General features: G+C 50.1%; 1 protein-coding gene across 2 annotated transcripts in view; it reads right to left on the bottom strand.

Annotated features, from left to right (window-relative positions):
• JPH2 (junctophilin 2) overlaps nucleotides 1-14,045 on the bottom strand; it is an 87,890-nt gene that overhangs the window by 28,779 nt on the left and 45,066 nt on the right. For both annotated transcript variants that reach the window (XR_007244639.1, XM_048498282.1), the window contains exon 3: nucleotides 674-792. Coding sequence is in view for 1 of the 2 variants with exons in the window: in XM_048498282.1 (XP_048354239.1) it covers nucleotides 674-792 (119 nt within the window). In the remaining variant the exon portion in view is untranslated. The remainder of the gene's footprint in view (nucleotides 1-673; nucleotides 793-14,045) is intronic.

Genomic DNA, 14,045 nt, shown 5'->3' with positions numbered 1-14,045 from the left:
TTGTTGTTTGAAAAAAAATACTCATACAAATATGATCTTTTGGGCTGCCTTTGATAGCCACAGAGCCTGATATTAGTAGTTGAGATAGAGAGAGCTGATGGTTTCTTTTAAGGTTTTCGATCATTAGCTTAGCACAGGAGGGATCACATACCTGGGATACAGGAAACTTGCTGTAAACATTATTCTACACATCCCCAAAAGCTAGACTGGCAGTTCATGTTCACTCAGTTTCTACAACTGTGTTTACTGGGTAGGATACAACCTGGTTTTCCCTTGATGAAAAAATGAGGCAGAAGATCCCCTTTAATACCAAAAGGTTACACTGAGGATCACTGGATATGAATAGACAAAAGTCACATGGGATCTTGTTCCCCCTGCCGCACACCTTTTCAAGTGCCGAAAATATCCCCCCTCCCCAGCTGTTTTATAACTTGAAAAGACATGGGGGGGGGGGATCACCTGGTTCTGCTGCACCATGGCTAAATTCTTCTATGGAATGGCACTGTGTCCACAGGTAAAACCTGTAGATGCTATTGATATCACGATTGGGTCGGAGGCTGAAGTTAGGAAGAAAACTGAGTGAGATTGACTGAAAAAGCTACATCCAACACAATTTCACTATGGATGAAGGTCAGTAACTGAGAATCAGGCTGAAACAGAGATCATTTCTTACCTGGCTGGTAGAAGTCTGGAGAGAGTTCTCTGGCCATCGACCTGGCTAATGTGGATTCATTGTTAGCTGCTAGTGCTGCCTGCTCAGCACCTTCAGATTTCGCTTTGGCATGGGAAGTCCTGTGGAGAGAAAACCATCATGGGATTGAGTATTTTCCAGATGTTACAAAGACTCATTTATGCTGCTTCCCCCAAACAATTTATTCCCAAACTCATAAAGATGTGTACATGCCATTTTTGTTTTGGCGGTCAGCCTCTTTCATTATGGTTAATGATATCTATAATATCTACTGGTCCTGTTTTGAAAACACCTGATGGATTTGCATATTCAGTAGCTTACATTAACATGTCACTTAATGTGACCAGAGACCAGGCTTCTTCAAAAACTGCCATATCCTTTGGTTGGGGCCAACACAGACCTCTTCCATTCAAATGAAGAATATTCACCCAGAACAGGGGTTTCCTATGTGGGGCCAGTGGCACCACAGTATACAAGGGGTGTTCTAAAAAGTGGGTGGTGCCAGGTGGGGCTTTTGCCCAGAAAGAATTCTGATTGGCCACTGGAGATCTGATTGGCTGCTCAGGTTTTTAGAATCTTTGCTTTGGCAAAGGTGCCTGCAGGTTCAAAAAGGCTGGGACCCGGCTGCCACCACAGCACAAAGGACTTCAGTGTGTGACTGAAGGTAAACTGTGGAAGTCATTGTGCAGCTGATTCCACTTCCTGCAGCAGCCATTTTGTGGCAGCCATTTGTGGCTGCACTTACAATGCTATGTCAGAATTCCAAAGGTACCTACAGGCTCAAACAGGTTGGGGGCCCTTGACCGAAAGGAACACCAATTTTACCACCAAATCGGGGTGATAGGCCACATTCAGTCTTTTTCCCTGATGGTTGTTACAACACAGTGTAAGTATGACTATTATACAGAGATTGGTTGTGCAAATGCCATGGCACCCACGGAGTAAGCTCTATTTACTTAATCAGGGGTGGGCAGGGGGATTGCATAATAAATGTACCCTTTTACCAATCACATATTTTTACACAGATCTTAAGTTTTCTTTGTCTTCAAAATGTGCTTGCTGGAGGACATATCGCCTTTTCCCAATGACAACATATTGCAGTTGGAGTCCTGAGAAAACCAAGTATCCACCTATGACCCTTGGTATCCTCCCCTTCCTCCAAGAAACTCAGAGCAGCATCCATATAAATAGCATCCATACAAGTCCCCACTGATTTTATGGAAGAAGGAAGATTTAAACCTGGGTCTCCCTGTTTAAAATCTAGCACTCAAACCACGTCGTACTTCCACATCAAAAGCATTAACTTGAGGGAAGACATCTAACTTTCATGCAGCAAATAAATAACAAAGATGTACTTTCTACCATAAGAAACTGATAATCTGAAAAAGGTTTGCAGAAAGCAAGAGGATCTTCCACCACTCTCTAGTCTAGTGCAAAGAACTGCAAGAAAATCCACAGTGCTGTTTCCAATTCAACCTTCACAAGCCGTTAAGTTTTGATGTCCCAGTGAAACATTTTAAGAATCTCACATTAGCCCCTTGAAGTGGATACCCAGCGGCACTCTCTGGTCCCAGCAATACTGTTAGATAAAGGAGAGAACATTCCGTCTCTTGACTCACATAGCAGCTTTCTTAGTATGAAGAGCATGTTTCATCCTTCAAAGTAATAGAGAATTATTGGTACCTTTTGAGGGCAGGCCTGGGGAAAGGGGAATGTTTGCAACATTGTGTTCCATTAAACAGTACTTCAATTCCCAAAACATGTGGAGATGCTCAACTATGGAAGGAGAAATCTCCCCTTCTGAGCTCTGACACCTCACAGAAGGCCCCTAAGAAGATGTAAACAGAGATATCTCCTTTTTTGGTAGCATATAATCAGTGTGATTAATTGTGCTGCCATCTGAGGGAGGCCCAATGGCGCACTATTGTCTTCATGTGTCTGAAGAGGTGTGTGAGATTCAGAGCATTTAGGATTTGCAGCACATGGCAGAAAAACAGTCTGTACCTTGAAGCTTGTAACAAACTTGGTCTGCTCAAGAAGCAGAAAGGGGGAAAATGAGGAGGCAATTTTATTTGTTTACTTCAGTTATGCTATGCGTTTCTCCATAATGGGACCCAATGAAATTTACATTGTTCTCCTCTGCTCCATAATTCTGTGAACCAGGAGCCCTTTCTGCACAGCACAAATAAAACATCCTGAGTATGGGGGGAAAAGTTTGGGGGAGAAAGTCTGCACAGCTTTTCCCTCAAGATGTTTCAGGACGTTTGATTTCTGCCCAACTCGGGTTTTTGTGAAAAGGATAAATTAGCCGCAAACACACGATATGGGAATCACAGCCGATTCCCATATCATGTGATTGTGACTTCGTGTCTTCGAAGACAGCGCATTGAAAAAAAATTAAAAAGGGAAAACTATATATTGCCGGAATTAGCAGGAAGAGCTGAGTTGAACCAGGTACATTTGGACCTAAAAAGAAGCATGGGCATGATGCACGCAGAGGAAACGTCCCAGGGCAAGTTCAGCAAACGGCATGCACAACTGAGGACTTAAGCTCCAGAAAGTAGCGAGCACTAGAGATAATGAAAGCGAGAGCTTTACCTCCCATTAATCCAAGTACTGGTCCCCCATTTCATTTGTAAAGTGAACACATGTTGGCTCTTCTCACAAATGGACGTACATGCAGGATATATGTGCATTCCCTGTTATGTGAGCAAGGCTTTTGCTGATTTTAAAAAAATCCTAACACTAGGAAAAAATATGCACCCAGGTCAATGTCTTAAGGATACAATATGATGTAGGGTTGATCTCTGAATGTACATACTTAGGACTGCACTTGGATTCACAATTTTCCCGGGATTAAGCCTACTGAATAAAATGGGACTTACTTCTGAGCAGACCTACTGAGAAGTGCTCTCAGTGTTTTTCAATCTTGAGATAAAACACTTGACATGAGCATATATTCACCTGTTGGTGGAGCCAATCTGTGTCCTGTAGGGGTGAGCCCGCGAACCCGGCAGAACCGTAGAAGGAGCGCTAGGCATGCCGGTGCCGGCTATGGCCTTCCAGGCGCACACGCTCCCCCAACCCCCGCTCCCCCATGAGTCACGGGTCATGAACTGCATGACTTCAGCGGTGCTGGAGTATTGTCCCACACAAAGGGACACACAGGCTCCTGCCCTCAGGTGAAGATTAGGCCCAGACATGGATGCTTCCTCCCGCACGTAGCAGCCCGATGAGACCGCGCATCACATGATTTATCTCCCGCTCTCCACATCTCCGGTTCTCCATACCGCCCAACCCCTTTTGCGCCCACATTGGCCCCTAATAAAAGGTCACGAAGAGCGAGCGCGCGGCAGAGTTGCCAGGATCCACGGGATCCAGCTTCCTGCTTACTGGACATATGCCAGATGAAATCTCGGCGTGTCGTCTTCCTTCCCTGGGACCCCACCGTGGGTACGGCTACAAGCTGGTGCGGCAACCCGGGAATCACCAAGACTCCGCCGTGACTTACATTAGCCTGGGAAAGGGCTTCTCGGTTTGATCGTCCACTGGATGCGAGCGCATCCAGAGGACCCACCCCCTCGGTACCGACCATCCGGCTGGATCGGCAGCATCCAGGGATCAGCGTTCACCGGACACTCTCTCATCTGGTCCGGGCTTAACCGGTGGCATGGACGCTTGTAAAAGCACTGACGCTTTTGACCGGCAAGTTAGCAAACTGAAAGCGCTAAGCGAAACGCAGCAGAGGTCTCCATAAAGAGAGGGGAGCTGCGCGAATTGGTTCAGGAAATTGACCCAGGCGTGTCCGTGGTACCCAGAAGGGGGGACATTCAATCTTAAGGACTGGGAAAACATTGGAACGCACTCTGCACAGAGAGCCTGTAGCCGCGCCGATATTAAGCTGCTACCTGGCCATTAAGGGCAGTGTATTGTAGCCATCAGCCTGCAGGTCCATGGTGCTCTTTGCCAGCGGATCCCTCACCTTTTGAATACTGCACTTTGTTTCAAACCGGAACACCCCATATATCCACTAAAGCGGGATGCCTGTCCTACTCCCGTTTGCACTTGCTTCCTCCTCTCATTCAAACTCTCCCACTCGTTACTCTCGCGGCCGGGCATACCTCGCTTCTCTTGCTCAGCGCTGCATCGCGGCACCTCCCGTTTCAAAAACCACTGCACCTAAATCAATGCCCGCGTAATTGCGCGGGGCAAAACTCTAGCAGAGGCGTGTACCCACGATCTGCCGGGGAAGAGAAACCCTATTGACGGAAGGGCGATTACGACCTCCTTGCCGTCTGCCCAGCCCACTACACTGACCACGTGGGGGAGGGCGGCGCTGTCCAGCGGGTTGTTGTTATAGCCCCATAGAACATGGCGTTCTCACTGAGCTCCGCCAGGCAATACGGGGCGTGGGGATCGCCAGCCCCTATGTGCGGGGCATGTTGGAAGCCGTCATGCGGAATGCGTAATGGTTCCGGAGGCCTGGAAAACCACTTGTCACATGCTCTTGCACCCTGCGCAGCTTGTTGTTTGGGAAAGTGAATACAGCCAACAATGGCCGCAGCAGAGGAGCAGCCTCTGGCAGCGCCTATACCGCCATGCAGCTCTATGGCTGCGAAGGCTTCGCCCTTCCCAACGCGCAGATGCGATCTGCAGGAATATGCCGGGTTTACCTCTGTTTCGCCTACAAGGCACTGGTAAGAGTGCCCGGCTGCCGGACAGCCGACCCAGAACTTTTTAGCGTTCGGCAGAAGCTTTCGGAAAGCCGCCAGCTGAATTTCTGGTGACTCCAGGAGGCCCTGCAGAGGCAAAATTAAATTAGACAGCGACCCAGCCCAACCTGAGCTCCTCATGCACCGCACCAATGAGAACGCCTCCGCTGAGTGCCGCCAGAGGCGATCGCGGGCTTAGGGGAAGAATCCCGAACTGGCTGACGTACTTAAGGCTTGCCAGGATATCCGGATCTTCCGCCCATCAGGTGAGTCTCTTTCGCCGCGGCACTCTCCACCACCCAGGGACAGCCCCGAGACGAGTGCTTCAGCTGCGACAGGCAGGGGACACTTCCGGAGGGACTGTAGGTCGCCCGGTGGGGGGAGCTTACAACCCCGAAGCGGAGGAGGGCTTTCCCCTGGGAGACGAAGGCCTCAAGAAAAGCCCCGAACCAAATGCCCCCGATGCCGAGAGGGCTTCCCGGTTTGAGAGGCGAGTGCCCGTCGGGAAAGCTCTGCCGGGACTCTACAGCCCAGGACCAAGGAGGAGAATATTAGATCAGCCCCGAGAGCCGAGACCCGAACCCAAACCACCTCCTCCCAGTGGTATCTCTCTCTCCTGCACGCAACCTCTCTCCCTCCAAGTTTCCCAATGAGATCCTCGTTGTTCCGACCCAGTACAGCGGTCCCATCCCCCCAGAGGCCGTTGGGTTAGGTCTTGCTTTAAACCTCGCCCGCTGAGCAGGGACTGTTTGTCGTTCCGGGAGTCATTGACTCTACACACCAAGGAACCGTTCACGATTGCCAGGTGTGGACAAACATCCCGCGGGAGTTGCCCCGGTGAACCAGCTGCGCACAGCTGATCCCTCCTGCCCCACGTGCCGCACCACCGCCCGATTCAATAAAGACCACGCAGGCAGATCGCCATCAGGGCGTAGCCGGCACCACCGTAGCGGCCCGGTAGAAGCGCCAATGGGCAGCTCCCGATACCTGGAGCTCACTTTAGAGGGGTGTCCATTCAAAGGGACTTCGCGGACTTCGGCGGCGATTAATCGTCATCAATGAGCAGGCAATTAGCCTGGTCAGTGGCCGGCAGAGCGCTGGCTCGCCCATTTGGGGGGTGGGGGGGAAGCGGACCGCTTGGCGAAGCGCCGCGAAAGCTCACGGTCCGCAGATCCAGAGGCTGGCAGGCGGCTCACGGTCCACCCGCAGGTTTTCGTTCCGTGTTAATTTGGCTGAGGAAGGGATATCATGAGTCAGGTGAAGAGCGACTCTAGTTTAGGATGAGATGATGTCCACTCCCGCCATAGCCGCTACCCAGAAGAAGAACAGGAATAGTGGCTGCAAGCCCACGTTGAGATCCCCGCCCTTCAACTTTGATTGTGCTACCTACCTCCACCCCAGGGCTCTCAAACTGGGACACCCTCTTTCTTTCTCTCCCTTGTTCTATTTTTTCAACCACCAAAGGCGGGAGGGCCAAGTGGCTGACTGGCCCTCCCTGGATTAAAATCTGGAGCCCGATCCCGCAGTACCGCAGCTTTTCACGGGATATTTGGTTAAAAAAGGAACTGCCGCGCCAAAGTGCACATAAGCAGGTTTGGGCACCTCGAGTGATACCGGTTTAAGTACCATCCATGCACTTCTAGCCACGCCATATTGTTTTCAAACTTTCTGACCAAATCCGGCACCTTAGCCGAAACAGCAGCTATATAGGAGTGGTTTCGTGATGACGGCATTTCCCCGGATATGCCAATTAGATCCCAAATTCTGAACTTCATGTCTGCCCTCAACCTCTGCAAGATGCGAAGTAGGGTGCCCTGCCCCAGGGGGGAACCTCCCCCGGTCGCGTACCTAAGATAGCTCCCAAATGTGTGATTGTCTTGCTCTTCTGACCCATGCACTTCTCTGAACGGCACCCCCAAAGTGCTTTTGTTCTGATGGGTCATGGCATACACACAGGTCATAGGCGTTCCACTCGCCCCACCTCACTTTGGGGGCTTAGGTTAGCGCTCTGACGCATGTCCGGTAGTGTCGCCAGGCAACTCTGCATAGGGGTTGTCTGCCATAAAGCGTACCCCCTGTCCCATGCCGCTGACTGACCCAAAGAAAGGGGCAGGTAGGCGGGGCCTCCAGCGTGACCTCCATAGCCTGCCCCCCCCCTCACAGAATTGAAATCGAACAAATCAAGCCTGCTCTCGTTGCCACTCCCACGGGGGCCAAGGGCTTGGCTTGGGGGCCGGTCCCTCGCAGCGGAAAGGGGTATGCGAAATCCCTCTCCCTACGATTCTCCCGGTGGATTTAGCCTCGCCATGTCCAGTAACCCATGGGTGGCGCCAGAAGGAAAACAACCCGATCCCGGAGATGGGGCGGATCGCCCGCGGAAAGATCCGGCCCTTGACCCGACAAAACCGCCGCCAGCACCAAGGCGACTTAAGGGGCCGGGCTGAGCAGGGGAGTCATCAGGAGCAGCGACCGGACTGGCACGAGAGCTGCCACGAGAGCAACAGGCTGCCCCGAGGCAGCCCGAGGGTCTCTGCACCGTACCATCTTTGCAGACCATGCGCCCAAACTCCGTAGCCACCATTATCTGCCTGCTCTGCCGCCTCTTGCCGGTGACACTTTCGGTCACCCCCTTTACCCCGGAGATCAACCAGGTCAACATCTGGGAGCGGGATTTAAGCTGCCCGCTGTATCTCATCCTTCTGCCTGATGCAGCCAATATCTCGGAGTAGGAAGCTTGCTTCAGCGAAAACCACGCTGCCTACTCCCTATGCCGCAGAGCCCTATGGGGGTTTTTTTTTTTCCTGGAAGAGTCAGGGCTGGGCGCCTTCATGAACGCCTATAGTGTCCGGTTCTCCATGAGCTCCAGTTGAGGACCCATTGTTGACCGAAAACCTCCCCGCTGGCGCTCACTATATAATGCCCGGCGTGCGCCAGCCACGAGTTAACGCTTAGCCCGCATTGCTGGCGTGGCCGGGACGGGAGACTGACGAGCCCAGTCATCTGATCGGCCAACTGGAACTGCACGCATGTCGAGGACGTTACCCCCATATATGCCGACATGCTCCTCCCTGGGCTGGTTGCTGGACTTCGCGGGGAGAAGACAACCACAACTACTTCGCCAGCTTGCCTTTCTGCTGGAACTCTTTGTTGCCTCAGCCGTCTTACCGTGGTCGCTGGGGCTCTTGACCCCGGGAGCCAAAGCGCCGTCGGCAATAAAACCAACACTCGACGCTGCCTGCCGGGGCGACGCGGTTGAAATACCGGCAAAGGCCGAGTACGTTTCCCTCGCGACCTCCCTGTTGGGAGTCCACGGTTCGCCACCTATAACGCTTCGAACCAGCGGCGGGCTGGCCTGTGCGCCATGGGGAGTCCGGTAATTCCACCTCCACATCTCCGGATATCCGGCCTCCGGGCAGCAGGAACTTCGATGGCGACTTTTGGGAATCGTGGTGCGTAAATGGATTATTGCCGTTTATTACTGCATCCGCGAAGTTATTGAGAATCTTGCCAATATGTGTTGTTTTGTCTCTCTGATAAGTGTTTGATTCATATGAAGGTTCGTGAGTTTCAAAATGTTGTGTCAAATCCGAAATATGGTCATGTTGCCTCGCACAGGTGGTCAGGCCTTTGGGGGCTGGCTGCCGGGGGGATGGACCGGTACTATGGCCGCAATTCTTCATTGGTTTGATTGGTATAACGTTTGCCGGATGCTGCCTTGAACTTCGGTGTATATCTGCCTTTGCACGCGCGCTTAGCAGAAACCCCTTGACTTTCCCCTACGGGCGCAACCAGGTCCTAATGTTGCACAAAAAGCTTAGCGAGCTTGAGCAATTCCCTGGGGAGAGCAAGCATCCCCCTCAAGTACCCCAACTGGTGAGGCGCTTCCTGGTCGCAGGCTGGGGAGATCAGGGGTGAGCCCTTGAACCCGGCAGAACTGCGGCGTAGAAGGAGCGCTAGGCATGCTGGTGCCGACTCACGACCTTTCGGAAGCGCCTACGGCTGCCCCAGCCCGCTCCCCCGTGAGTCACAGGTTGCGAACTGCATTCTCCCGGTCACTGGAGTGTCCCACACAAAGGGACACAAAGGCTCCTGCCCTCAGGTGAAGATTAGGCCCAGACATGGATGCTTCCTCCCGCACGTAGCAGCCCGATGAGATCATGCATCACATGATGATCTCCCGCTCTCCCGCTCTCCCGCTCTCCCGACCTCCCGTTCTCCCGCCTGCCCGACCCCTTTTACACGCCCCCATTGAAACCCTAATAAAAGGTGCGAAGGGCGAGCGCACGGCAGAGTTGCCAGGATCACGGGATCCCGCGCTTCCTGCTTGCTGGCTCTCTTTACCAGATGAAATCTCCGCGTGTCGTCTCTTCCCTGGGACCTCGTGGGTACGACTACAGTGTCCATCAGACCTTCTATTACCTGAGTTCTCTTGGTCAGATCACCAACATTTTTTTGAATTTCTGCACCGAAACTTGGTCCCTGTTTTTCTTCTTATGCCGCAAAAAAATAGCCACTCTCATCAGTGTGGAAATTTGTACAGGAAGGTCTCAACACTCAGCACATGAGAGCTCTCAGATAATTAACACTAGATCAACACACTGCTAATTAGCTAAGGTACTGCTCTTTAGCATAATTAGCCTAAACATGAATTCAGTTCTACAAAGACACCAAAGTCTTGCATTCTAAACCCAGGACTACTTAATTAATTGCAAAATAAATTGCAAAATAGACTGGATGATTAGTATGTATATATTTATGAATCCTGCTCAGAGTTGTTGTGTGCAATGTTCTTCTAATCAGGCACAACATGTGTAAGGAATCTGCCAACATCATATAGATCTTGTCCATGCAGAGATTTGAGAAAGTAGCTCAGGATCCAGGAAGACATATTTATGGATCTGAGGAATGAACAGAATCCAAAGGACATTCAGTCTTTCTTTTCCTTTATACATCACGAAGCATAACTTCATGCTTTCTGTTGCCTTCTTCAAAGCAATTAGCTTAAACTTGATTTTGGGGATATAGAAGAAGAAGTGTTGGATTTATATCCCCCCTATCTCTCCTATAGGAGACTCAAAGGGGCTTACAAACTCCTTTCCCTTCCCCCCTCACAACAAACACCCTGTGAGGTAGGCGAGGCTGAGAGAGCGCCAAAGAACTATGACTAGCCCAAGGTCACCCAGCTGGCGTGTGTTGGAGTGCCCAGGCTAATCTGGTTCCCCAGATAAGCCTCCACAGCTCAGACAGGGAATCAAACCCGGTTCCTCCAGATCAGAGTACACCTGCTCTTAACCACTATGCCACTGGTTACATGAAAGAGGTACATGAATTAAGAAAAGGGCAAAGCGTGCAAATTTGCTGTCTCTCATTCTGTAAATGGTAAGGCAATATGCATGGGTGCAATCCAGAAAGCTGCTGGCATATTAGGAAACACACATGTCGAATTGCTGCTAAGGAGATGCTGTTCTCCTAGCCTCATCCTGGAATCTCTCCCCTCAGCACAGTTATAAAAATAGCTCAGTGAAATCTTTGGAAAGTGAAGCATTGAAATAAACTCAAAAACAACTTGTGCATCTTTCAGGCATATTGTGACCTTTCCCACGCATTGGAGTTACTGGAGATTGTTGTGATTTTCCTCGCTGGATTGCAGGGGAACGGAGGGCTGATATCTATTCTTTACCCCAGAGAACAGCTATGCGCTGGGAAAGGGTGAATAGGGCTCTTAGTAGACTCAGGGTTGCAGCATTGGGAAGAGAGCAGTGGCGTATCTTCCAGAGGAACATGGGGGGTCAATTACCCCAGGCACCACCCATTAGATCACATGGGGGCGCACAGCAGGCCTGTGGCAGGCTCCTGGCCCGGCTGCTCCTGAAGAAGCAGCCAGGCCGGAAGCCTGCTGTGAGCCCGCCAGGCACCCCTCAGCCCAGCCCCACCAGACCTTGCCCTGCCAGGCAGCCCGGGACCACTACTGCCCTCCTCCGCCGGCTAAGGTAAGTGAGGCACAGGTGTGCCCTGAGCATGTGTTGCCCCGGGTGTAATTTCCCCCCGGTACATCTCTGGAAGGGAGTGATGGGAAAGTGCTGGGCCAATCTTGGGCTTTGATGTATGGATCACAGAAGGACTCAGAAGATGCTCACAAGCCAGCAAAATGAGAATCTAGAACAGAAACAGGGAGAAGCAGGAACAGTGGTAAGCATGGCTCTGTGGTGGAAGATGACATGCATATATTGCATGTCATGTCAGGCATGGGGTCTATAGTTTATTGTAAAGTGGTCCTTCCTCACAGTTAAAGCACAGACCAAGCACTCTCTTCAGGTTGGAACAAACTGTAATGATATGTTAAATTTTGGCTCCAATAGCTGATTATACCTCTTGCAGTAGACAGAATCACTCTTAGATTGCTTATACAGCAATGAGCCCTTACAGTATATGCAGCAGAAGGTCATTATTAATGAGCACAGTCATTTTCAGAACTCCTCCCTGGGCTGGAGTGGAGTTCGATATAGCTGTGGACCAGGGAGATTGCAAACCAGCAAACCTGTCCCCTTGGATTGCTTATGAGCTTTTCTGTATCCAGCTTTCATTAGACTGTAAATGAGATTTGGATTAGCAGAGAATTCTGCAAATACTACTGTGACACCATCTAATAGCCATGCACAGCAAACAGCTGCCAGGCTGAATTTGCAGCCAGACCCAGCAGACTACTGAAGTGCCTGCCAAAGCAACATTAAAATGGGGGTGGGGGAGTCACAAACTGGTAGCCAGCCAGAATTTGTTATTGCCACTGACTGTGATCCTCTTGCCATTTGCAAAAGGGGAAAGGATATCATCATTAACTCAATTTCAGAAGCACATTGGAAGCAGTAAGCTTTGGAGTGATCCCTAGCTCAGCACAACCACAGGGACAAGCTCTAGAGGAGGAAACAAAGGCTCATCCCTCCACTGAAGTCACACAGAAGTCTTTTTCAGCCATTAGGAATGGACATAGTGCAGTCCTTTCAATATGTATGGTTGCCATGTTGTTTGAACGGGGGGAAAAATAAAAATCATAAACTGGTTGTGGTGGGTTTTCCGGGCTGTGTGGCCATGGTCTGGTGGATCTTGCTCCTAACGTTTCGCCTGCATCTGTGGCTGGCATCTTCAGAGGTGTATCACAGAGGGAAGTCTGTTACACACTGTGTCCAGACTTCCCTCTGTGATACACCTCTGAAGACGCCAGCCACAGATGCGGGCGAAACGTCAGGAACAAGATCCATACCACAGCCACACAGCCCAGAAAACCTACCACAACCAGTTGAATCCGGCCATGAAAGCCTTCAACAAAAATCATAAAGTTTTTGGGGTGAATCCTAGAGTTTCCTCTAAATTGGTGATGTCACTCCCAGTTACACAGCCAAAAATGATGTTGTGGCATCAACAGATGTCCATTTTTCTCCCATCACGATATAGAGGAGTGGTTAGGAGACCAAGCAATTGGATAAGCAGATAACTTATCCCACCTAGCTCATCATTACATTTCCCCCCTTTTCTTCTAGGGACTTACTCCTGAGCTTGCAAGAATAAAAGAGATTTTTGATGTAAGTCCATTTGTGAATGCCTGATTAAAACACACCATGCAGATTTACATTCTGGGGTTCCACACCTAACAGATTCACAACACCTGGGTGTATGAAATGCAAAGTAACTCAGTCATGCAGATAACCTCCTTTCTCCTCAAAATGGGGACACACACACACAGAGCAAATTGCCCCTAACCACATTTGCATTCAGCTGGACCTTGGAGAAAACACCAAAGCCTATCAGAAAATCCTCTTCCTCCTCAGTTATTTTTAAAAAAGTGTTGCACTTTTATCACAGTTTATCACATGTAATTTTTACCATTCTTAGTTCAAGGAGTTCAGGCCAGTGGACATGAGGATTATTCCATTTTATGCTCACATCAATTTTATGTGGATAGGATATACAGAGGGTTCAGAAGAATAATACCTGTGCAAAAGCAAGTGTGCAAACACGTTTGCTGAGGCAATGCAACAGGAAGAGCATTTGTAAAGGAGGAACTGATAGACAGGTGGAGCTGATCACTCTTCTCCTATCAACAATTCCCCCCTGCAAATTCTCTCCTGCCCCCTACATTGACATTATGAGGCTAACACAACCTTGGTGGTCTTCTGTTGGCTCTGTAGCATCATGGTAGTTTAGAGACAGGGATTGATCTTACCAGCTGAACAGGACTCTGAACCCATGCTTCTCAAGTCCAGTTGCTACACCTATCCACATGAATACACTCTCTGGGTGAAACATAATGCCACCCATCAGTGCAATATGGTGAATTTCCAGCATTATACAGTTGAAACATGATATCACAATCTGTTTGTGCCATTGTGGGGTTTATTTGGTCAAATAAATTCAAATTCATAGTAGGATGTTTCTGCTGCAGCTCAGCCTCTCAATCAGTGTGCAAGTCACTGGATTCGTTGCAGGAGTCTTCTTGGTTTGGTTTTGGAATGCAGCCAAGGTTTGTAATGCAGTTGCAGCTGTAGCTTTGTGAGCTGATACGCCACTGGCAGTCCCCTTCCTTTGCATTTCATACCACGGCTGCTCAAAAGTTTGGAAAAAGTAGGGCAGAGGATGTGGCACACCTG

Source organism: Sphaerodactylus townsendi, linkage group LG05 (genome assembly GCF_021028975.2).
Source record: "Sphaerodactylus townsendi isolate TG3544 linkage group LG05, MPM_Stown_v2.3, whole genome shotgun sequence".
NCBI classification, from domain to species: Eukaryota; Metazoa; Chordata; class Lepidosauria; order Squamata; family Sphaerodactylidae; genus Sphaerodactylus; species Sphaerodactylus townsendi.
Note: the sequence above shows the minus strand (reverse complement) of the source record. Positions and strands in the feature narration are given on the sequence as shown.